This window comes from Notamacropus eugenii, chromosome 2 (genome assembly GCF_028372415.1).
Source record: "Notamacropus eugenii isolate mMacEug1 chromosome 2, mMacEug1.pri_v2, whole genome shotgun sequence".
NCBI classification, from domain to species: Eukaryota; Metazoa; Chordata; class Mammalia; order Diprotodontia; family Macropodidae; genus Notamacropus; species Notamacropus eugenii.
The window spans coordinates 486,183,662-486,207,768 of NC_092873.1; the positions used below are offsets into that span (position 1 = coordinate 486,183,662).

General features: G+C 36.5%; 1 protein-coding gene across 1 annotated transcript in view; it reads right to left on the minus strand.

Moving 5' to 3' along the window:
• The window catches only part of ADGRL4 (adhesion G protein-coupled receptor L4), a 136,490-nt gene that overhangs the window by 16,728 nt on the left and 95,655 nt on the right, over nt 1-24,107 (minus strand). Inside the window, exons 9-13 of the mRNA XM_072648833.1 lie at nt 22,546-22,751; nt 15,508-15,681; nt 13,051-13,254; nt 8,808-9,028; nt 7,598-7,664 (exon numbers count right to left, since the gene is read on the minus strand). Coding sequence (XP_072504934.1) covers nt 7,598-7,664; nt 8,808-9,028; nt 13,051-13,254; nt 15,508-15,681; nt 22,546-22,751 — 872 coding nt within the window. The remainder of the gene's footprint in view (nt 1-7,597; nt 7,665-8,807; nt 9,029-13,050; nt 13,255-15,507; nt 15,682-22,545; nt 22,752-24,107) is intronic.

Consider the following 24,107-nt stretch of genomic DNA (forward strand, 5'->3'; position numbering starts at 1 on the left):
TAGAAGTCCCACTTTTACCTGCCCGAGACTGTCCACATGGAATTGAGCTTCCAGTCCCAACAGTGTCTGAGGCCAGATTTGAATTCATGAAGATGAGTCTTTCTGACTCCATGCCCAACACTCTATTGACTGCATCACCTACCCTGCCCATTAAGAAGTCTACCAAAGGTGAAGGGGCCCTTCTAGTTCCCTTGATATTTTTTGGCTACCCTTGGAACATATAGACCATCTGCTAGTTATCCTTCACTCTTGCCATGTGGCAAAACTTTTTCTTTTTTGCTCATTCCTTTCTTTGCTGGTGTCTTCCACTCTAAGGCAACTTGGTGGTAACCTAGTTGAGAACACTGAAATTGGAGTCTTGAAGTCCTGATTTGGAATACTGCCTCAGTTTCCTCATCTGTAAAGTGAGCTGGAGAAGGAAATGGCAGTATCTTTGCCAAGAAAAGTCCAAATGGCATCACAAAGAGTTGGACATGATCGAATGACTGAACAACAATGAAGTAGAAAAGAGTATGATGGGATGGGCAGACAAAGTTGACAATGACCTCCACAACAATGAGAGCATTGTGCCATCTGTGTATTGAAATTTAGAAATATGAAGTCACTACTTCACCTATAAGCCACACATTAGGTGCTGAGGAAGTTTGGATTGCAGGAAAAATCATCATGAGGTACTCAGCTCCATGATGGCTTGGTGAAGGAGGTGAAAAGCAAGACATTTATTAAAGGTTGTAGAAAAAAAAGCTGTTGGCAGCAATAAAGCAGATAGAATTATTCTATTAGTGACAAAGAACTATAGGGATAAGAAAATAATTTGACAGAAAAGTCCCTCTAAAGAAATCGGTCTAGTAACACATGACAAGGAATGTGAACTTAATCGAAACTTTCAAAAGACTGGAATACTAAAATCATTTTTTCAACCTGAATCCTATGAAAGAAATGAAGAAAACAAAAAGGAATTTGAACAATTAGATCTAATGGAGACTGCAAAAAAAAGCTATCAATAGAAACCAAGTAAGAGAATACTTGAAAGATCTGAGCATGTATAAATCAGCAAGTCTGGCTGGCCAGCTCCCAGGGATATTAGGGATCTTAGCAAACACCGTAGCAGTTGTGTGCGTGATGTTTTTGGCAAGTACTTTAAAAAAGACCGAACGGGAAAGAGAGCATGTGATGCCAGACTAGATTTCTTTGTTTCTTCAACAAGGTAGGGAAGAAGCAAGCTTGACACTTATTCTAAGTAAAATAACAGGCTAGATGTTATGGGAGGAACGTGTAAGAACATCAAGAAGATGATGGAAGCTCTAGGAATTATTCTTACATTTTATCCTGCAATTGTTTTGTCTCTTTGAACACATGCAGCCTTCTCTATCATATTTTGGGTGATATCATTGTAAAACTTATTTGTAATCACAATCAATCACACAGTAGGGGAAGAGAAGAAGCATTAATAGTTCAAATCTGTCCTCAAATGCTTATTAACTGTGCGATTCTGAGCAAGTCACTTATCCTGTTTGCCTCAGTTTCTTTCTGAGCTGGAGAAGAAAATAGCAAACCATTCCAGTATCTTTTCCAAGAAAATACCAATTGGTGTCAATGAGAGTCAGACAAGATGGCAAACCATGTTCACCATGTACCAGGTACTGCACTAAGTGCTTCATAAATGCCATTTCATTTAATCCTCGAAACAAGGGGGATAGCATGTGCTTTTATGATCCCTGTTTTATTGTTGAGAAATCTGAGACAAAACGAAGTTAAGTGACTTGTCCATTGTCACACAGCTAGTAAATGTTTGAGGACAGATTTGAACTCAGATCTTTCTGTCTCCAGGTCCAATCACAATAGTTTAGTTTCACTCTGCCTCCCTGGGGTAGGATCACATTAATTAAGTGATCATAAGGGTCTTTATCAGATCCAGTATCACAGAAGCACAGAAACTCAGTTAGAAAGGATTTAAGGATAATGGATTTGAGGTTGAATACTCCATATATTAAAGGATAAATTTGCATCATAATACAAATTAATATTTTATTATTTGTATTATTATGTAATATTTCAGCCTAAGAATTCCCTCTATTACATATATAAAAAGTAGTAAATCATTCATTTCTTGGGGACCTAATAAAAATAGTTCATATTTATACTGTGTGTACAACTTGGCAAAGTGCATTATATGTATTATCTCATCAGATCCTCACAATAACTGTGTGTAATAGATGCCATCACCACTGTCAATGTTTTCCATACAAGAAAAAATGACCCCAAGATGGAAAACATTTTCTAAGGGCCACCTAGTAAGTAAATATGTGAGAACTTGAACCCCTAGTTTCCTGATTCCAGATCTGGCATTGGGTAACTCCATTATATCACACAGTATCTGATGCTGTCCATTCAACTTCTGGAGAGTCTGCGAGGTTATTTTTTTCCCCTTTACATCTGTCTAGCCTAAACCTGTCTGTGTCATTTGCACCTCATTCTGCCCTCTAAGGGAAATAGAACAAATCTAATTCCTCTTCCACATGATTCTCTAAATACCTGAAAGCAGTTATCATGTCCCCTTCCTCAAGACTTCTCTGAGATAAGCATCTCCAGGTCCTTAAATCGAACTTTCTAGGGTGTGATCTCATGACCCTTCATGATACTGGGTAATTTTCCACCAGATTCTCTTCCACTTATCAATTTCTTTCTTAAAATGTGCCCCACGCCGAATTGAATACAAAAAAAATCTGTGGAGATATCCCTTATATCCTTTGACCAATTAATTTCCACAGTTATTTCATTTTTATGAGGCTACTAAATTATGTATCCCAAAGACTTTATCAGGAACAGTGCTTCCAGTTAGGAGACACACATGAGTTTGGAAAAAAAATAGAAACCGCAGATGTATTCTTTATTCTAAGTTTTCATTTATTCCATCTATTTTCTCCCATTAAGACAAGCTATTATTTAAAGAGGTATGAACCATTGGCGAAGAGTAGAAAATCATGAAATGTCAAGGTCATTCTGTCATTGGAAAAAAACATGAAAAGCTGGTATTGAGTTGTTTGAAAGTACAAAACGTGGGGGAAAGGGCAGAATATTGAAATACTCTGAATCACTGAGGTCATCACACAAACCTCCCAACAAATAAAATACTACTAAATTAAAACATGTAATTAAAATGTTAAGGTGGTTAATCATAACCTTTAAGAATTTACAGTGGGTAGCATTTCTAATTCAATTTAAATATAGTCATCAAAACATACTATGTTATATAAAAACTATGATTTAAAGTCTTTTTTATCTTATTTCTATGGGATTTGTTGAAAACCATAAGAAGGCATACTTTAGAAATTCAGTTAGTAATATACTTTAGAAATTCAGTTAGTAATGCTTCTCACTGTTGAGTGGTAGAGTAGAAAGAGTTCATGATTTGGAGCTAAAGGAATGGGACATGATTCTGGCTTTGCTACTCACTATCTGTCTGAATTTGGACAAATCATTTCACACACCTGGCCCTCAGTTTCTTGATCTGAAAAATGGGAAGGTTGAATAAGATAACTGCTAAAGTCTCATTTAGTTGCAGCCTCTTCTACTTCTACCTTGAAATGTGTCTGTTCCAATTAATTTATTAGAATAATCATACCAATAATCTTCTGGTGATGTTACATAGCTGAGAGTCGTGGAAGACTACAATCTCTGAAGAATTCATGTTGAGGCCAACCCAATAGACAATGGGGAACTAACAGTGGCCATGCACAGGATGCAACACACCAGAAACAAGGACTTGAGCTGGATTCACCAGGGCTGGACAAGCACATTTAGATCAAGATCTGAATCACAGAAGAGAGGCCAAAGATACATTGGTGCATTTGAGAATGATAAAGTAAATTCTGACATGATCAGGGTTTTAGGGCTGTGAATTAACTAGGTCTCAACATATGCAGAAAGTTAAAAAGAAATGAAAATATCCAGACTTGGTGAGAAGTATATAAGGAAATGCAAGATCAAGAGTTAAAAGGAATAACAAGGATCATACAGACAACTGCTTGATTGTAGAGGCAATGACTTAAACTCAAAGGAATGCTTAATTTTTAAATAGTCTTTTTTTTGGCCAACACTTAATTAGTATTTTCTCAGTCAAGCAAACACAATTCTTCAATGCTGAAAAAATTTATCAGTTTCTTTTTAAAAATTAAATTATTTTCACAAAGTGTTTCTTCACACTTCCATACTTTGATCTAATCGGCAGTATAGTTAAAATTGTTTCAGTAATAAAGATTAGAAATATGAGAAGGAAGTAATAAACTGTATAAATTATCTTGAGTTTGCAGCTTGCTTTACAAAGGTTTACAAACCCCTTTCTTGTACTACCCCATCTTTCAAATGCATGACCTGCTTCTTTTCATGTCTGGTTGCAATCTTAAAATGACACAAGGCATCATTCTCAGACAGGATTGACTGGGCCACTGGTTGACACTTCAGAATTAAGAGAGATCCTTCATATTAATGAGCAAACACCTCAGGAAGCAGGGTTACCACTTATGAAATCAAAGAATGGAGCTTAGATTCGAGATGGGAAACATGGGAGTAGTTTGAGTTTAGTTACTGAAGTGGATTAAAAGAAGACTAGGTATTTGGGGGGTGGTTGGGTAGGAAGGAAAGACTTTGAGGTCCAGAAGTCATCAGCACAAACTAGTTTCATTCGTCATCGTTCTACTGAATGTCTCAAATGCATTTTACTTTGTAATCCCCAAATACAAATATCACAGGGATTCATTCATAAGAGCCAGTAAGTACCATTTATAAAACTTGTTTCTTTCATTTGGAGGGAATGAAAATTCTCTATGGAGAAATGATGGTAGTCATTTGATAGAGAGCTCAGTAGTGGCAACAGCAGTTCCCTTACATGTGATCGGTAAATGCTATGAAGTCCATAACATCCATTCTTTAGGTTGGGGACAAAATACAAACTTGAATGATGCCAGCAATGACTGATTTGAACTTGAAGGTTACATTGCCTGTGACGGTTCACTAGGGAATGAAAATACTACTTCTTTCAAGGGACTCCACTCATTTTCTCAACTCTTTTCTCCCTCAACTTTAAATTAAGCTTTGGAATATTGTTTCTGGTGGATAGTTTTAAGGTCCATTTATGTCCAAAAAAACCTCTGAAACAAAACAAAATGCTTTCAAGAGTTAAATCATAAATAACAAAGCAGAACTGGAATAAGAGATGTCATAAAAAGGCAGGGATGAACAAGAAAAAAGGCTGACTGTTCCTATGGCCAGAAGGACAATGGACACACTGTGTACTCCATTCAATTCTACTGATGTTTAGAGAAATCAAGGAAACCCACAATGTAAAGTGTTGACCCCCTCTGACAAACTTACAGAGGGAAAAATGGGCAAGTTCCAGAGGACAGGAAGGCTAGAATGGCTTGCCGTCTGCACCTTTGAAAACAGCTACGTCAATGAGATCATAGATTCAACTGAATTTTTGAAGAACCAAACAGATGCTTCTAAGCCTTTAAAGATTTAGAATGCAGTTTTTAAGATTTTAAAAACATCTTTCCATTAAAATATTTGAAAGCATATATGTACATAATTATAAATAAACATATTTATCAATATATGTATAGCAATGTATATGTCTATACACAAATGGTTTATATTATACATATTTATATATACATATATGTATAGAATACTCAGGTATAGGGGTTCTTAGCAGGTCTGTAGATAGATTTCAGAGGGTCTATGAACCTGGGGAAAGTTATCTTTTAATTTTCACTAACCTCTAATTGAATTTGAATATTTTCTTTCAATTATGACTGCAGGCAACAAAACCCTATTCTGAGAATGAGACCACCGGATTCACAGGAACCAAGTGTATCCATGACAATCATTCAGTTAATAACCATTCCTTAAGTGCCTATGTGCCAGGCATTGTGCTAAGCACTGGGGAGACAGTCCTTATTCTCAAGGAATTCATGGGCTAATGGAAGAGACAACTATGTACAATGAAGTTATATACAGAATAAATTGGAAATAATTAACAGAGGGAAGGCATCAGAATTAAGAGGGATTGGGACACATAAAAAGGTTAAGAAGTTCTGCTGTAATCCAAATTTAATCATGATTGTCGCTTTTGGTTTCTCATGTTTGTTCGGATTCTGAAAGGATTCGATGATATGCAGGGTAGTGTGCTGGCTAAGAGAGATAAAAAGACCCTGCTTGTGACACATACTGGTTGTGTGAGTCTAGGCAAGGGAGGCAGGGCATGTTACTAGAAGGAGGACTGGATCTAGAATCAGACCTGGGTTTGAGTCCCATCTGTGTTACTTGCTACCTGTGGATCTTGAGCCTCTCTAGTCTTCTATTAGTACATGTTAAATGAGACTCACAGACTTCTACAGTATGTTCTGGCTTTAAATCCCAATCGGTGACCCACATAAATTCATATCTTAAATTCCCAGGAAATCTCTAAGACTACTGATTACAGAAGACTTCCTAGTCTTCGGTGGTAAGGAAAATTTTCACAAAAGGATTCCTCTAAATTGATGAAATCAGAAGTCTAGACAACCTGCCTACCCCATTCTCTCCTCCCCTGTCCCCATCAAAATGTCAGGCAGAACTTCTGTTCACACAGTCACACTTGAGAAGTGATATTTGCTGCATTTTAAAATATTCCTTTCCAATTATAAAGCATTTTACTAATCACCTTTTTTTTTTACCCATATTTGCCTTCCCTCCCCCCCAAATGGAAAGATACAGGAGTGGAGGGAATAAGAAAAAGAATATAATAAGATAGCCATCACTTCGAAAGACACAGACCAAAGTTGCCCAAAGGTGTTTCCACTGTGCCTTCCCTGATGATCATGTCATTCCCTAATTATTTTCAGACTTCCCACATTCATTGTCAGACTATTATAGTCAGAATGGAAGCTGAAAACTTCCAGCACTTAGAAATGCTCTTGAGACACATAAAACATCTTTATTTAGAATGGAGCACATAATACCTGACAAATTTGCAGGTTGGAAACCACTTCCAATACGAATTAAAAGGCCCTCTTTCCAGCCGAAATAGGCCTATCAATAGATGACTTGTCTACCCATGAGAAATAGCGGGTTCTTGTCTCTGACGTTGCAATTTAGTATCAAATAGCTTTTATGATGACAGGGTACATAGGAATGATAAAACTGTAGAGATGACAGTCTAATCTTCAGAGATGACCGATCATCAATAAAAGATTAAGTAACGTAACATCCCAAATGCCAGATTACCAGTCAGTTGGCATACTCCCTGTAGCTATTTCTTCCTGAATAGGGCTGAGATACCACAGCAGGGAAAAGCTTTTCCTTATAAACTAGAAATGATTCCCTCTTGTCTATTCCATTCCTCCCCAAAGACAGAAAGGAAAAGAATAAAATGAAATGACCTTTGTCAAATATCGTTTTTTTCTGACTAGCAGCTTTAAAAGCAGAATGATAAGTAATAATCAGAAATATCCTTGCTTTTGTTTTTACATATGGCTGTCCTTAGGATAATGATAGTAATTATTAAGAAGCTTGTGATTACTCAAATTTTTTTAAAAAAGAAATAAAATACACATACAAGAATGATGAGGCATGCCGGTCCTATAAAGCTCCAAATAAAGTTATTTTCTGTGCTGAGCCAACATCTGAAAAGTAAAAATAAAATAAAAATAGATATAGATGATACAGATGTAGATCAAGATATATATATACTTCTTATATTTTATACTGCATGACATTGAAAAATATAAATACTTGGTATTTCCCCAAAGTCCTGATAAACTATTTTACACAGGTAGTATAGTGTAGGAGACAGAGAACTGGCATAGAGTAGAAAAGAAAAGGATTAAAGTCATGTCTCTAACAAATATTGCTTGTGTGACCCCGAGCAAGTGATTTTACCTCTCAGTGTCTCAAGCAACTCTCTTGGACCATAAGTTCTAAAGAAGGAGCTAAACTGAACTGTTATCCAATAAACTCTTCCTCTTGCCTCCAGGAGCAAATAAAATAATGCTCTGTCATTCAAACGTAGCTGTCCCCCTTTCCCTCCAGCCTTTTTACACCTTACTCCCCAACATGTACCCTTCCTTTCAGTGACACTGACATCCAGAATGTTTGTTCTGTGTACAGGACACTTTATCTTTCAGCTCTTCGTATTGTCTTTGGCTATCCCCCTCTGAGAATGCTCTCCCTCCTCTGCTCCAATAATAGCTTCCCTGGCTTCCTTTAAATCCCAGCTAAAATCCCACCTTCTCCAGGAAGTATTTCCCAACCTCTCAATTCCTGTGCCTTCCATCTTTTTCATATTTGTCTTGCATGTGGTTTGTTTTGTTCATATTTGCTTTCATGTTGTCTCTTCTGTTAGACTGTAAACTCCTTAAGGTTATAGACCACCTCTGTCTCTTTTTGTATCCTTGGTGCCTAGCAGAGAGTAGGCCCTTAAAATGTTTGTTGATGGATTGATTGATTGGTAGAAGGGGCTTCTATTCTTAGAAGTTCCTGTAGAAAACCACAGGTCATGTACCTATCTTGAGGAGAACAGAAGTGAATGACATGTAACATTTATAATTACAGACCTACCTAGAAACATGTCAGCACAACAGCTACTTCCAATGAAGAGAAAGGGAAGGAATTTTATGGGTGTACCAGAACACCTTTCTAGGCATGACTTCTGGTTGTAAATATGTTGAATGTGAGCAGAGAGAAATTAGGAGTCATCCTGCATCCCCCCCCCCCCCAAGCATGTCTAAGATTATAGCAAACCCATCAATGAAACAGCGATCACTTACACTTTTGTTGTCCCATAGTATCTATATCCTAGGGCTGCTGAAAATCCAACCACCACAGCTGGACTGAGGTAGCCAAAGATATAAAAATTCTTGTGTAAGAATCCCTTGTTGTAGATGACACCAACAACGATGAGATAGAGGTGGATGCCTTCGATGCACATCCATGCAAAGGCAGCTAGAAAGAAATAATGTAGCAATCCAGCAATGATTGAACAGAAGAGCTAGAAATCAACCAAAGAAAGGGAAGTTATAAACAAATTTTCACTAGCATCATAGAGCATAATTTTCCCTAACTATGCCACTTGGCAGCGTGACTGTATGAATTTAACAATTAGAGATGCTTGTTTTATTCCATAAATTAAAAATAAAATAAATTTATGTAGAAAAAAGAATTTAATAGGAAGGCACCTTAACCTTGTAAAAATATTTAAAGATAAAAGGATTTAGTCCTGGAAGGATCTTAGAGGAGATGCTGGTGCTTCTGATCTTTATTATAGGAACAGGAAAGCAGCTAGGTGGTGCAGTGGATAGAGCACCAGTGCAGGAGTCAGGAGGATCTGAGTTCAAATCTCACCTCAGACACTTGACACTCACTAGCTGTGTGACCTTGGGAAGTCACTTCACCCCAGTTGCCTTATCCTGGGTCATCTCCAGTCATCCTGATGAATATCTGGTCACTGGATTCAGATGACTCTGGAGGAGAAGTGAGGCAGGTGACCTGCACAGCCCTCCCTCCCTCAAAACAAAGTCAAGTGCAAGCCATGTCATTATTTCTTTGATGGTATGGTCTTGGGCAACGGATGAACACATACACACAGGAATAGGAAACGAACCTGAAATTTCATAGGTATAGAGAACTTCCAGATAAGGAAATTCCCTTTATCAATATAGGTTAGCACTTACTCTACAATTTATGGTCTTGGAGAATGACTTGGGATGACTAAGAAGTAAAGAAACCTGACTAGAGTCACATATCATCATTATAATTGATATTTATTTGGGTCTGTAAGATTTGTGAAATGCTTAAATGCCTTTTCTCATTTGATTCCCCAAATAAACCGACTGGCAATATGCCTTTATATTTTCTACTTTAAAGAAGAGCCATTGAGGTTCATACAATTGAAATTACTTGCCCAGGGTCATATCACTATTACCTGTCAAAAGTAGGTTAGGTATTCCTGATTGCAAATTCAGGGCTCCACACACTATATCACAATGTCTTAATCATCTAGTTAAATAACCTCATTTTAAAGATGAGGAAGCTAAGATCCAAGGAATTGGAATGATTTGTCCAAGGTCACTCAGACTGTAGTAAAGGTCAGATGTATTGGGTTGGCCATGGTCATAGACTCTAGCTCAGTAAGGACATCAGAGGTTAGTGAGTACAAGCTCTGAACCTAATGATAACTCTATAACATCTTTCACAAGCAGTTATCTAGCCTTTGCTTGAAGATTACTAGTGAAAGAAACTCACTACCTGTCAAGTCAGCATGTCCCATTTTTTGTAAAGTTCTTGAAGAAAGCTTTGTTTTTGGTTTTTGTTTATTTCACCTTCTTTCACCGAGCTGAATTTTACCTCTCTGTGGCTTCAACCCATTGCCAGTCATTCTCTTCTCTGGGGCTAAATAGAATGATCTAATCCCACTCCCAAATCAGCTCTTCATATTCTTGAAGACAGCAATTATATACCCACTCAATCTTCTCCTCTCAAGTTTAGCCACCTCTAGCTCCTTCAGTCTATCTTCAAATGCCCACTCCTTTCTCATCATTTGTATTCTCCAAGAGACATATTATTTTGGTAAAGTCCTTCTTCAAATAAAGTGTCCAGATTGGAACAAAATACTCCAAATGGAATATGACCAGAAGAGAGATCAGTAGGGGTTAATTTTCTTATTCTGATCATGACTTTCTTAAAGTGTCCCAAGATTATGCTAAGTTTTTTTGGCTGCCATGAAATACTACTGTTTCATATTGGGCCTGCAGTATACTAAAACTCTCAGATCTTTACCCCACATATCACTGTCTAGCTATGCCTCCTCCATCCTATATTTGTTGAACTGATATTTTAAAGCCAAGTGAAGAAATTTACATTTATACCTCTTAAATTGAATCTCATTAGATGTGGCCCATCATTTTAATCTGTCAAGATCTTTTTGGATCCTTTGTCATTCAGTGTTGATACCTCTCTCTTCTAGCTTTGCATCATCAGATAATTTGATGAATATATTACCTATGCTTTTATCCACATCACTGACAAAAATATTGAATAACATAAGACCTCGGAGACACTCATGGGAATCCTTCATTAGAAAACTCCCTTGATGTTGACATTAACCCCTTAAGAACCTCTCTTTAGGGTCAATCTTTCTTCATGTTCTAAACCTGCCAAACATAATCTAGCTCATAATTTGTCATCTTGTCAGCAAGAATATTGTGAGAGATTTCAATGAAAGCCTCAATGACATTTCCCAATTGCTGACCTAAAATCATCTTTGATTGAAGGATTGCCTACAGTTTTTAGTTTTCAATTAACTATTTATCTATGTGATGTCAAACATCTCCTTTTCCTCTTCCTTCTTCTTTCACCTAAATATCAAAATCCCTTAAGGCTGTCCTTTGCTTTCGAATCTCTCTCTGCACTCTCTACTTTGTTGATATGGCAACGAATTTAGATCCAGGCTTAGATTTTTCTTCGGTATCCAGGTCGATAAAGTACCAGGTCTGCAGTCAGGAAGACTCATCTTCAACTTAACTGAGTTCAAATCTGGCCTCAGAGACTTACTAGCTATGTGACCTTGGGCAAATCACTTCACTCTGTTTGCCTCAATTCCTCATCTGTAAAATGAGCTCGAGAAGGAAATGGCAAACAATTCTAGTATCTTTGTCAAGAAAACCCCCAAATGGAGTCATGAAGAGTCTGAAACAACTGAAAAATTAGACTTTTCAAAGAAGATAATCAAAGAATGATCATTAATGATATTATCAGAAAAAAGTTAATTGTTTTGTTTCTGATGAAAAAAACAGCTCTCTCTCTCTCTCTCTCTCTCTCTTTCTCTCTGTATGTGTGTGTGTATGTGTGTGTGTGTGTGTGTGTGTGTGTGTATGTGGCTGAGCACCATCAAAAGAGAAACTCTCTGGGATGCATTAAAGGACTAACTGTTAAGAATTTTATGTCCAAATAAAAGGTTCTATGTTCAAATCTTAGCTTTGTTGTTAACCAACTATGTGATGGTATGAAAATCGCTTAACCTCTTTGATACTCTTTTCCATTTCTGTGAAATGGGAGGTGGAGATAGATGGTCTCTGAGGTATCTTTAAGTTCTAGAATTACAAATGATGCTAGTGTTAAAGAGAAACTAGGAAGATAAAGGTATTCAACTCTTACTGGAGGATTTTAGATCTATGAGGGAGGGAAGGGTCTTGTAATCTGACATGTGGAAGCACTGAGGAAATTGTCATCAACCTGGATTATGTTTTTCCTAAGAATGCCAATTTCAATTGTTGAGTTTCAGCTAAAATAGCTCTGCCTTGATCTAATCTTCTTCTTACTGCTTCTGAAAGACCTGACAGAAAGATCACTAGACCAGCAGCCCAAAGACTTGGATTCTAATGCTCTCACTTCAATGTATCCATGTATCTATCATCTTTGTATGTATGTATGTATCTAGCATCTATGTCTGTCTGTCTGTCTTTCTGTCTACTAGCTGTGTGACTCTGGTTAAGAAACTTAAGGAATCAAAACCTCAGTTTCCTCAACTGAAAAATGGGGATTATACTTCTTGTATGACCATCCTCACAGAACTTTTTAATGAAATGTCCTTTACAAACATTAAAATTAATTTTAATATTAAATGACATAGAGTAAGTTTCCTCATCTGTAAAACAAGGTTGAACTACTTGACTTTTGAGTGATCTCCAGCTTTAGCTCTATGATCCCATGAGCTAAGGAGGTGTTTTTGTGTGCTGACAAAATTTGAAACTCGTTTCCAAAGATATGCAACCATGATGGGATTTTTCCTAAAGAATTAAACAGAAATGAATTAATACTGATATTACCAGATTTTAGTCTTCTCTTTCTGTTTGATTCTGACTTTTGGCAAGAGTTGTGGAGCCAAGGAAATGGATAGTTGGGGAGGGGGAATCATATTCTATGACTGCTTTACGGGGATGACAGATGAAGTCAATGTCCTTAGCCAATAGCTAGTAGGAAGTTGAAAACACCCAGAAAATACCAGAGACCTACCTTATTACTATTTGTGTTAATTCCAACAAGGAAAACAAGCTCTGCCAGAAAGAGGCTGCAGCAAAGATTCTTGTGAATGGTGGTCCTTGTGCTTTGAATTTCACTGAAAAACCAGAAGGTGAAAATGCACATGGCGAGGCAAACCAACGAAATGATTATTCCAAGTTGAGTGATCCTTGTAAGAATATTGTAATCTTTAATACCCTGAGGACCAAAATAAGAAAACTCTTAAGAGACTGACTCAGTTGCTTGTCTTTGGAACCTCAACCTACAGTGAACCTCCTTTTTTGGATGTGAAAAATTAATCCAAGTGGTCAATAAGTAGAAAGTGAACATTCGTTTAGATGAGAAACATTTTAGTATTTTTGACAGGCTTTTATATGGTGGAAATCAGTTCTTAATCACACAGACACTAAGCAGCAGGAAAATTAGTGTTTGCACTTTTTTTTGTTGCCTAAGACAGGAATTAGCATGACTATTTTAAGATATCTTTACCATCATTCGGATGGCACAGTGGATAGAACACCATCAACCCTGGAATTAAGAAGACCTCAGTTCAAATCCAGTCCAATACTTTGCTTTGTTATTCTGAATTTCACTTAACTCCCCTCAACCTTATTTTTCTTATATGTAAAATAATATCACTTATCTGACAGGATTGTTATGAGAATCAAATGGAATAACTTGCATAAAGCACTGTGTAAATCCAGTGTTATCTGAATGCTAGCATTTTAATAATTTATTTTTTATAATTCTAACTTAATTGCATTCACAAGTATTGGAAAAATAATTTTTCCTTTTTGTTTCTTTTTTTTAAACAAAGCAGCGATTCATTCAGAATATGTTGAATAAAGTTATTAGGGATACTAAATATATAGATTATTAAACATAACTAGTATAGCTCAGTGACTTTAAAACTGGTTTGCTTATTTATTTATTTGTAATTAGAGAAACATAAACTGAAAGTGTGCTTGCTCTGACTACTTGGAATCCAGTGAAAATAACTTTCATAATAATTTACCTGCACATCAGTTTGGGAATATTCGGTTGGTTTAAGTTATACCCAAATGTAGGTTCCAAACATTGGCAGAGATATTCCTCTATTCTAATTTAGCTTATGATACAAATTGTGAAATGTAAAAAAAATCAACCCTGATGAATATTTATCTATGAATCAGAGAGCATTATTCCAGTGCATACATATTCTCATCTGCACCTACACTTGAATTTTGGGGCCACCAATGTAAGCAATTTCATAGGTATAGAGAACCCACAGTGTAGAAACTCCCTGTCTCTTAAAAAATCAATAGATCTGGAAGTGTTTAGAAGAGTGTTACCTGAAGTCTTGAAAGATCAAGTCATTCAATTACAGTCATTTAGCTTTTTTTTTTTTAAAGCTAATCAGTGTCAAATATCAGTGTCAAATATAGGACTTGACCCCTGTCTTTATGACTTTAAAGTCTGCTCTCTACCCACTAAGTCACAAAGCCTGCCTCTGCCTCCTTCCCTCTCTCCCTTTCTCTTCCTCTCTATCTGTTCCTTCTTTCTATATGTGTATGTATATACATATAATACAAATAAGTGTATACAAATATGTGCACCCACATTCTCCTTATGTGTATACAGATGAATGTTTCAGAGGCATTGAAATAATAATAGGCAATAATAGTTAGCATTTAAATAGTACTTCAGGGTTTGTGAAGTGTTTTACAAATATTACCTTATTTTATTCTTACAACCACCCTAGGAGTTGTTAATATTATTAATATTTATAATATATTTATATATCATATATAGTCATATATTATATATATAATTCATCTCTATTATTATTCCCATTTTACACACAAAGAAACTGAGGCAGAGAATGTCACTTGACCTGGGTCATAACGGCTTGTTAATAGTTGATGTAGGACTCAGGTCTTCCTGAATCTAGGTTCAGTCCTCTATCCATTACCACATAAACACACATACACGTGTGTGTATTTGTATGTGTGTGTGTATACACACACACCTATGAATATACACACAAACACATGCAAATAATTAGTCACATTGTCTTAATGGTAATTTTTTGCCAGAGTAATGAAAGCATTATAGAAGTTCAATCATAAAAATAACTAGGTTTTAGATATCAAGATATAGACATCCAAAATAATGTAGTAATTTACTGAGGCAGGCTAAGTAAAATATGACTGGCATTTAAAACAAAGAAATCTGGAACAAGTTATTACATCATTGAGGAAATACATCCTGCACATAAGGATCTAGGAATTTATAGGCTTTAATGTAAGGTTATTTTTATTCTGTAGAATTTACATGGCAAATTTATCAAAGGAAAGGAGGTGAGATGGAATCAAAGATATATTCTCTTTAGGAACACTGAAAAAAAACCCAACGAACCCACCTACAAGTCTTATCTTGATACTAAATGATAAAACCCTCAAATGTACTTACAATAGAAGCACCTGAAGACATCAGAATAGCAAAATGTGTCAGATGATTGCATTTACATGAGGTATGAGTAGTGTTGGAATGTATCAGTTCACAGCCTTCTGTAGACCAGCTGCCATTCATTGTATCACTTGAATAATTCCAAAAGGCACACTCACTGCTACCCTTCTCTCTAGGCTGAAAAAGAAGTGTACTGTTTTATTGAGGGAGAAAGAAAAGAAATTTCTCATTTACTGTTGGCACACTTGAAATACAACACTATAACATTCTATGACATCAATGGAGCTATGATCTCATTGGTTTGGGTCTTTCTTCCAATGGTACAGTTCTTGACCCATTTACACCCACTCCTGTGTGGCTTTTAGATTATATGAAGACCCACTTAAAATATATTTTTGTAAAATCCACATCATTGAAGTTGACCTTGAGTAAGGAGACATAGTCTAAGATCACATGACCTTGGTCACATCGTATTGTCGAAGACAATAAAACAATAACACAATAAGGAAAATAATTTTTAGGCACCAATTGTATGCAGTCCTATAGAAAATTAAAAAGTTCAGATGAGAAATTGGCCTTGATCTTAAGGAGTTAATAGACTTGCAGTGGGATAAGTTACCCACAAAGGTGGAGAAAAAGGAGACAGATGAAGAGAAAGAAAAAAGATGAAGGGGGGATGAGGAAGTAGAAGGGTAAATATTATTACTACCATTTTGTAAATGTTTAAACTAAGATCAATTTAAGGCCTTGTCTCAAATCATACATTTGCTCTTTCCAAGTCCATCTGTTATTTCTACTCTGTGTTCATGTTTTTATGTTCATCACTTTTTAAATTATTGCCCTTCCTGATTATTTTTATCAAAGAATCTTCTTGGATTAAATTTCTCAAAAATATCATCTATTTGCTTTTAGGAAGGGATTTGGCTGAGAAGCATGCTGTATGGAAGTTGGGGGATAGGCTCTGAAATATCTTAAATAAACTTTTAAAAATTCCAAATATGAGAGAAGTGAAAGAATCAGCCCTACAAATGAGATTTCTACTCAGAGTTCAGAATGCAAGAGCATTCTTCTTGAAGTGACTTGGCTACCCAGGCAAGAGATGACTACCTTGTTAGGAGAACAAATAAAAATATTGAACTTTGTACAAAGACTACATGTTGACATTCATTCCATTGCCATTAGTCTTTCTGACATCTGACCCACAAAGTTGTTAATAATACTGTGATTTGAATTTTGAAGCACTTGAGTCAAAAGTGGTACCCTTGGATGTTACATTTTCTCATTACATTTTCTGTCCTTGTACTCTCACTCTGTACTCTGTGCGCATGTGAATGGGAGAAGAGAGATAACACTGGGAGACCAATTAAGAGGTTATTGCAATAATAATCCACATTAGAGGTAATGAAGACTTGAACTAGTTGGCATCTGCATGAGCTGAGAAAAGTTGTAGATTCAAGACATGAAGGTAAAAACCTAAAAGACTTGACAGCTGAATATATAGAGTGAAGGAGAGTGATGGGCTAAGGAAAACTGAAATTTCTAATCTGGTTGACTGAAAGGGTCATGGTGCCCTACATGGAAACAAATAATTTAGGAGGAGGGAGTGGATTGTGAAGTGGGGAGTGGGAGCTGTGTTTTAGAAATATTGAATTTGACAGGACATCGAGGTTTAAAATCCTAGAGATGACATGGCATACTGGATAGAGTGATAGTGGCGTCCAGAACACCTGTGCTCGTTCAAGTGCTGCCTCTGAAATTTACTAGCTAGGTGACCATGGACATGTCATTTAAACTCATGGATCCCCAAATAACTGTAAGACTACATATTGCAGACAAGTTGACAATCTGCCCCAGTGGAGGAATTTTCAGTACAATGAAATCACATGACAAGAGCACATAAAAGGATATTTTTAAAGAACCGGTCAACAAGTATTTATTAAATACTTACTGTGTGCCAAGAGCTGATATTAAGAAGTGCAAAAAATAGCTCCTACTTTTCAAGACCTCACATTTGCTTCTTAGAATATGCTACTAAGAAGAGGTGTATGTGTGTGTGTGTGTGTGTGTGTGTGTGTGTTTGATGAAGATAAAATCTTGTACATGTGCCCAGAAACATTTTACATCCTTATTAGCATTTTATAAATGAGCTGAATGAATGCTATGCTACACAGAAGAAGCTGGGATAATAAATATCTTGAAATATATTAATCCTTTAAACTGAATATTAAAAAAAAACTCTAAAGCATCAATAATGGTGGTAAGATGGTGGCTATTCAGTCATTTTTCAGTTATGTCCAACTCTTCCTGACCCCATTTGGGAATTTCTTGGCAAAGATAGTGGAGATATTTCCTTCTCTGGCTCATTTTATAGGTGAAGAAGCAGAGGCAAATAGGGTTAAATGACTTGCTGGTGTCTGAGGCTGAATTTGAACACAGGAAGTCTTCCTGTTTCTAGTCCTGGCACTCTATCCACTGTACTGTCTAGCTACTTTGATGATAAGATGGTGTGCATCCAATAAATATTTTCCAAATAAAAGAATGGAGATCTCTTGTTTCACTTATAAGATAATCAACATTAAGATGATTTAATTCCTCCCATAGTATAGCATCTTACTGGTATTTGAATAGAGATGTCACATTTTGAGTACTAATAGCTAAATTAATGCTCTAGGATAGAAAACCGCGTGATTCACAGCAGCCTCTGCTTCTTTTTCTTTTCTCTTCCCTTCTTTTCCCTTCGCTCTTTTCTCTTTCTCTTCCTCCTCTTCCTCCTTTTTTAGCTCTGCCACTACATAATACTGCAGAAGCAAGAGGAGGACATGCAGGATTGACTTTTTGTTTAAGGGTTGCTAGGGACAATGAGACCATCATCTGCTGGTCAACCTGCTGGGGACAAGTCTGTGTACCAATAGCAAGGTTGGTTATACAAAACACTTTCTAGAAAATACTTTAAGCTCCTTCTGCCTGGCAGACCCTGACGGACCTTGGGATCCAATGACAGAGCCTTTGAGAAACTTGTATCTTCTCAATATTAAGATGAAGCACTGGAATGGGATGTTTGGTCAAGGGTGACTTGAAGATTCACAGCATGGTGAATAAAAGATTTTCATTCTTTGTGTGTTCCAGGGCAAGGGGACAATTTGCTTCATGGAATGATCAAGTACTTTCCCTTAGAGTGGCCATGAGGGACAAAGAGGAAAGATGCTTGCAGTTTGTGCCCCAACACCTGTTATTGAAAATGTAGCAAAATTTGGTGGACTTAAAACATCATCCAAACTAAGTCAATAAATACTTTGATATTCAATTTCTTCCCTGCAAGGTGCACACAGGGGAAAACAGTGAAAAAAATATGTTGGAAAAAATAATTTGAGAGTTAGAAATGAAAGAGACCAAAGACTTTCAGATGACTCAGAAGCATCATATCTGCATATCATGAATATTTTGTTTAAGAAGAATTGGAACAGGTTGGAATTAGCCAACATGGATATATGTTAGAAGGAATGAAATTGATTATATATTAACAGATATGAAATTACTCATTGCTGATATGGGAATCACTCATGAATTAGCTCTTTCAGTGAAGTCATCTACTAATTAAAGCAATGGACAAAATTAGCACTATACTGGAAAAAAGGATAAAGACAAAAAGACACTGAATGCAATTATGACAACTGCATCTCAAGCCTTTCAAGTGAACTGTTTTCTATTCAAAATGGGAATAAAATAAAAATAAATTTTTTGACTATTATCCCTATTTACTATTTTACTATTATCCCTATTTGACTATTATGACTATTTACAAGAGAAATATAGCTAATGTAAACCAATGGCCACAAGGAGAAGATTAAAAGATCCTAAAGAAAGGCAATCTGAGTGATGAAAGGACTTGAAACGACACTCTGAGAGCTGGACATATCGAATGGACATACAGACATACAGAATGGACGTATAGAATCGAATATATAGAATATCTGGCCTAGGGAAGAAAGGAGTGTGTGTGTGTGTGTGTGTGTGTGTGTGTGTGTGTGTGTGTGAGAAATAATGACTTCAAATACCTTTAGGAGAGAAGAGGGATTTGAATTTTTTAGAGGGCAGAATCAGGAGCCAAAGGGGTGGAAGTAAAAGAAAAGCAGCTTAATTTAAGGGGAAAAACATCCTAATAATTAGAGTTATTAAAAAAAATTGAATGGGAAATAGGGAGTTTCAGGTCATTAGAAGTCTTCAGGCAGAGGTCAAGTGACTATTTGTCTACCTATATGTGTAACCTTTGCCATGATGTTCAGCATGCAGTATGTGCTTAATAAACGCTTGCTGACTGCTTGATGGTAGAAGAGAAACCTCTTGTTCAGGTGTAAGTTAACTCTCAGCTGACCTTGAAGTTTCCTCCTAACTCTGAGATTGTTTTCTTCTGTTATTGCTGGAAGAAAGTAGGGCTGATTTTCTGTTTCTGAAAAATCTGTTTTCATTTCTGAAATTGGTAACACCTTTTTTTTCCCCCTTCAACATGATGTTCCACAATATGTTTAATGTTGCTGATTCCTATTTACTTACATTCCACAAGTTTGTTTCTTTCCACTGTACGATGTGTTTATTGATGTACAGTGACATATTTTTGTTTGTGTGTAGGCATGCCTGGACCTTTTGTTATAGCAAATGTATCTTTTTTTCCCCATTAAGTATGGGAACGATTGGTCAACTTCAAGTTTCTCCATATGGCTTTACTGAGACATTTGAATCATATACTAAGATGTTCCTTTATAATAGTACTCTACTCCTAGAAAAATCAAGACATTTTCAACTATTCCATATGTGAGAAGTGGGAAATAAAAATAATAACTGCCATTTATATAGCCCTCTATCTAAATGATCTCATTTTATCCCTAAAACAACTCTTTGATATAGAGAGTACAGGTATGATGATATTCATTTATAGAAGAAACTGCACAACACTGGCTCATCATTTATTGAGAGCCAGGGGGCATCGTAGAAACCATTCAATCCAGCCCCTTCATTATACAGATTAAGAAACCAGGGGCAAAGAAGTTTAGTGTCCTGACAAAGGTCACACAATAAGTGGAAAAACTAGGATCAAAAAAATAGATTTTTCATCTCTGTTCAATGCTTTTCTCTACTGCACCACCACTGTCTTCAAGTATAGGGTACATGTTGAATCTCAAAAGCTTCAAATAATGATCTACTGGGTCTTGCAGTTCTTGTGATCCTTTGGCTATTTCCTCCATGTTGTGTTTTTTTCATATTAAAAAGAGACTTTATTACTTTGATGGATCTGTGATACAATCCATGTCTGTATCCCCTCCCATGGTGCATATTACAATGTACCTACTCCTTGTCTGTGTTGTCCCATAGTTTCCACCATGAATCCACCCAATGTTCTGGATCTGTTGCTCTAGAACCCTTGACATGTTGAGGGAACCAAGAGAGCACAGGGTCTGTCCATTTGTCATCCATTGACCTTGCTATTGTGTTCTTTGTCTCTGCATATTTGCCCAAATCTAATCCAATGATCCTCCCACTATTTAGTACTGGACCTGGGTCATCCCTTCCTCTAGTGTCTGCCATGACAAATGAGTAGAACAGCAAAGTGATGAAAAATGAATGTGTGAATGTATGAATGGAAAAGTGAATAAAAGTCAGTAAGTGTTCACTGTGTGCCAAGCACTGTGCTAAGGGCCAGGTATACAAATATAGATGCAAAGACAATTTCTGTTGTCAAGAACACTTCACTGTACAGTCATAGGGAGAGACAACACATGTACAGCTACTTTGGTCCAGGAAGTTACAGGTTGATGACTAGGGCCATAGAGGAGTCACTTGATATATCCTTTCTAGGAACAATAGTAGAACTGATTTGATCATGTTCCAGAAATGGAAGGGTGGTGATGGAAAAATATAACCATAGGGGCAAGGCATTTTTTTAAAAAAATTTTCCTTTTGCATCTCCAGCACCTGGCACGGAATAGGCATTTAGTAAATGTTGACTTGAGAAGATGGGAGTAAGAAGTGAGTGAAGTATAACCAGGGAGATTGCCTATGTCTTTTGGTCTGGCAAGCAATGATTTTCTTCATTTAAGATAGTAGAACCATCATATCTGTTCTGTAACATCACTATAGAATCTTAGGGTTGGAAGGGCCGTTAGGTACCACCCAGTCCAATGTATCCCCAAACAACAACCCCCTCTATAACACAATTGTCGTGCCCATCCAAAATTCTCTGGAACACCTCAAGTGAGTGGCACCCACTGACTTGAAAGAAAACTCATTCCAGAATCCCCGGGAAAAGGACAATGAGAGCAACTGCACAGACAGCAGAGTACTCAAACAAGGTGTGTGCTGGAGGTGGTAATTTTGAGGGCATTGGAGGATTCAATCTCAAGATGTAAAAGAATAATTTAAAAAGCTAGTGTGTTTTTTATTTGGGAGAAGGTTAAAAAAGTTCAAAGGAAAGTAATAAAAGGACTTGTGCTAACTTTCCAACGAAACATTTTTTGGACTACTGCTACTTAATCTCTTTGGTGAATTTATTTATAACCAGGCCCAAACACTTTCAAAGTCCTGTGCGACATACCAATTGGAAACAAGGCACATGAATTCCCTTCCTATAAAAGTGATGTATTTCAACTAGACCCTACAACTTCACATTCTTTTGTAATACATAACACATTTTCCTGAGGAAAAAGTGACTTTCTAAGGAAACAAGATCCTTAACACAAAACTGAAGTCTATTTAGTTTTAGAAGCTTCTCTCTCTCTGGGTCTCTCCCTCCATCCCCCCCACCCCCAACTTCCCTCTCTCTTTCCCTTTCCTTCTTCCTTCCCCTCTCTCTTTTCTTTTCTCCCTTCCTCTCTCTTCCCTTTCTCCCTCCCTCTCCCTTTCTTCTCTCCCTCTCTATATGTACATATAAAATATATATAAGAACACATATATATTTATAACAAGCAGATATATAGATGGATAGCTATAAATACATAGATTAGCTAAATAGCTTGGCCAACATGCCCCAACATGATGCAAACAACTTACCTTTACATGACTTAATGTAAATGTGATTTTCTCAAGCTGGTAGAGTGTAGATGGCTTTGCACTTATTGAGACAGACACAATTGAGGAGATTACAATTTCCTCCTGTTCAGGACTCTCGTTGCTCTCTGTTTCCTGAGAGTCACTCTGGGATGATGAAAGCAAAGCTCCAATATTCTTATAATGCAAAAATACAACTGCGATGGTGCCTGTTAAACAAATTGCATATTTGGTGAACTTTTCGATAGAAAACAACGTATGAGATCTAGACAGAAGCCTAATACATACTCTAATTTTCATTTAAACATGCAAAGTCATGTGGAATATTTTGGGGAAATGGAAAAGCTTCAAACTACAAGATATGTCATATTGATTTATTTGAGTATATCTTGTAGCCTTCCAGTAAAATATAAGTACCTCAAGGACAGGGATTGAGTTTCATTTTTGTCTGACTCTCTCTCCATTGCCTAACATAGTGTCTTGAATAAAGCAAGTATTTACTCAAGATTTAGTGAATTGAACTGAATTGAATACAGCAGTCATTTACCTGCTGTGCATACTAACAAAGGGAAAGTTGAAATCATTTAGGAGTACAATCTATAAACATCTAAGATTAGGAGTTGATATTCTTTTTTATAATTATATACAGACTATGTGGGAAATATTTTTATGTAATTCCATATCCAGATCTAGAATAAAGATGAGTAATGAAAAGAAAATTTGAAATTTGCAAACAAGAAAACTACATACCTAGGCTACTAGATGAATTGGCATATTTGACAAAGGAGGGAGTTCTGTTTAGAAATTGTCAAAGGTTTTTATAATCTGAGAGTCAGAGGGATTCCAGAGGTTACTTAGTTTGGTTTCCTAGTCATTAAAGGACTATATTCTATATTCTTAACATGATTTAGGGAAGTCATGGTGTGTTCAAATATCTGAAAGTCTATTAATATGGAAGAGGAATTAGATATATTATGTATAACTATGAAGGGTAGAGCAATGATCAGTGGGTGAAAATCACAGAGACAGGTTTTTGTTCAAAGTGAGGAAGATGAAGCTAACAACTTAGAATGCTTTGAAATGCAGTGAGCTTCCTGTCAATGGAAATTGTCCAACAGGGTAGATGACCATTTCTCAAAGTGGTTACACAAGAGATTCCTGCACTGGATTAGAAGCTGAGCTATATCAGCTAGAAGACAGACTTTCAGCTCTAAATCCTGTGATTCTATGATTCTAATCTTGGATTCTAAACATGCAGTCTTCCTGTGATGAGGAATTTACTACTTTGTAAAGTAGCATATTCCATCTGCACTCCTCTAATTTCATTTACTAACCCTAGTCCTAAACTCTGGAACAGCATAAAATTAGTCCAATCCATTTATCCAAATGCCGGTCCCTTAAGCACCTTAGCATTAATCTTGTCTTTTCCAGGCTAAGCTTCCCTAATTCCTCCAATGGCTATTCACTTAACATCATTCTTAGAAGTTTCACTATCTTGCTAAATTATGTCTAGATACTGACTAGTTTGTTATGGTTCCTCTAAAAAATATGTCTCAATAACAGGA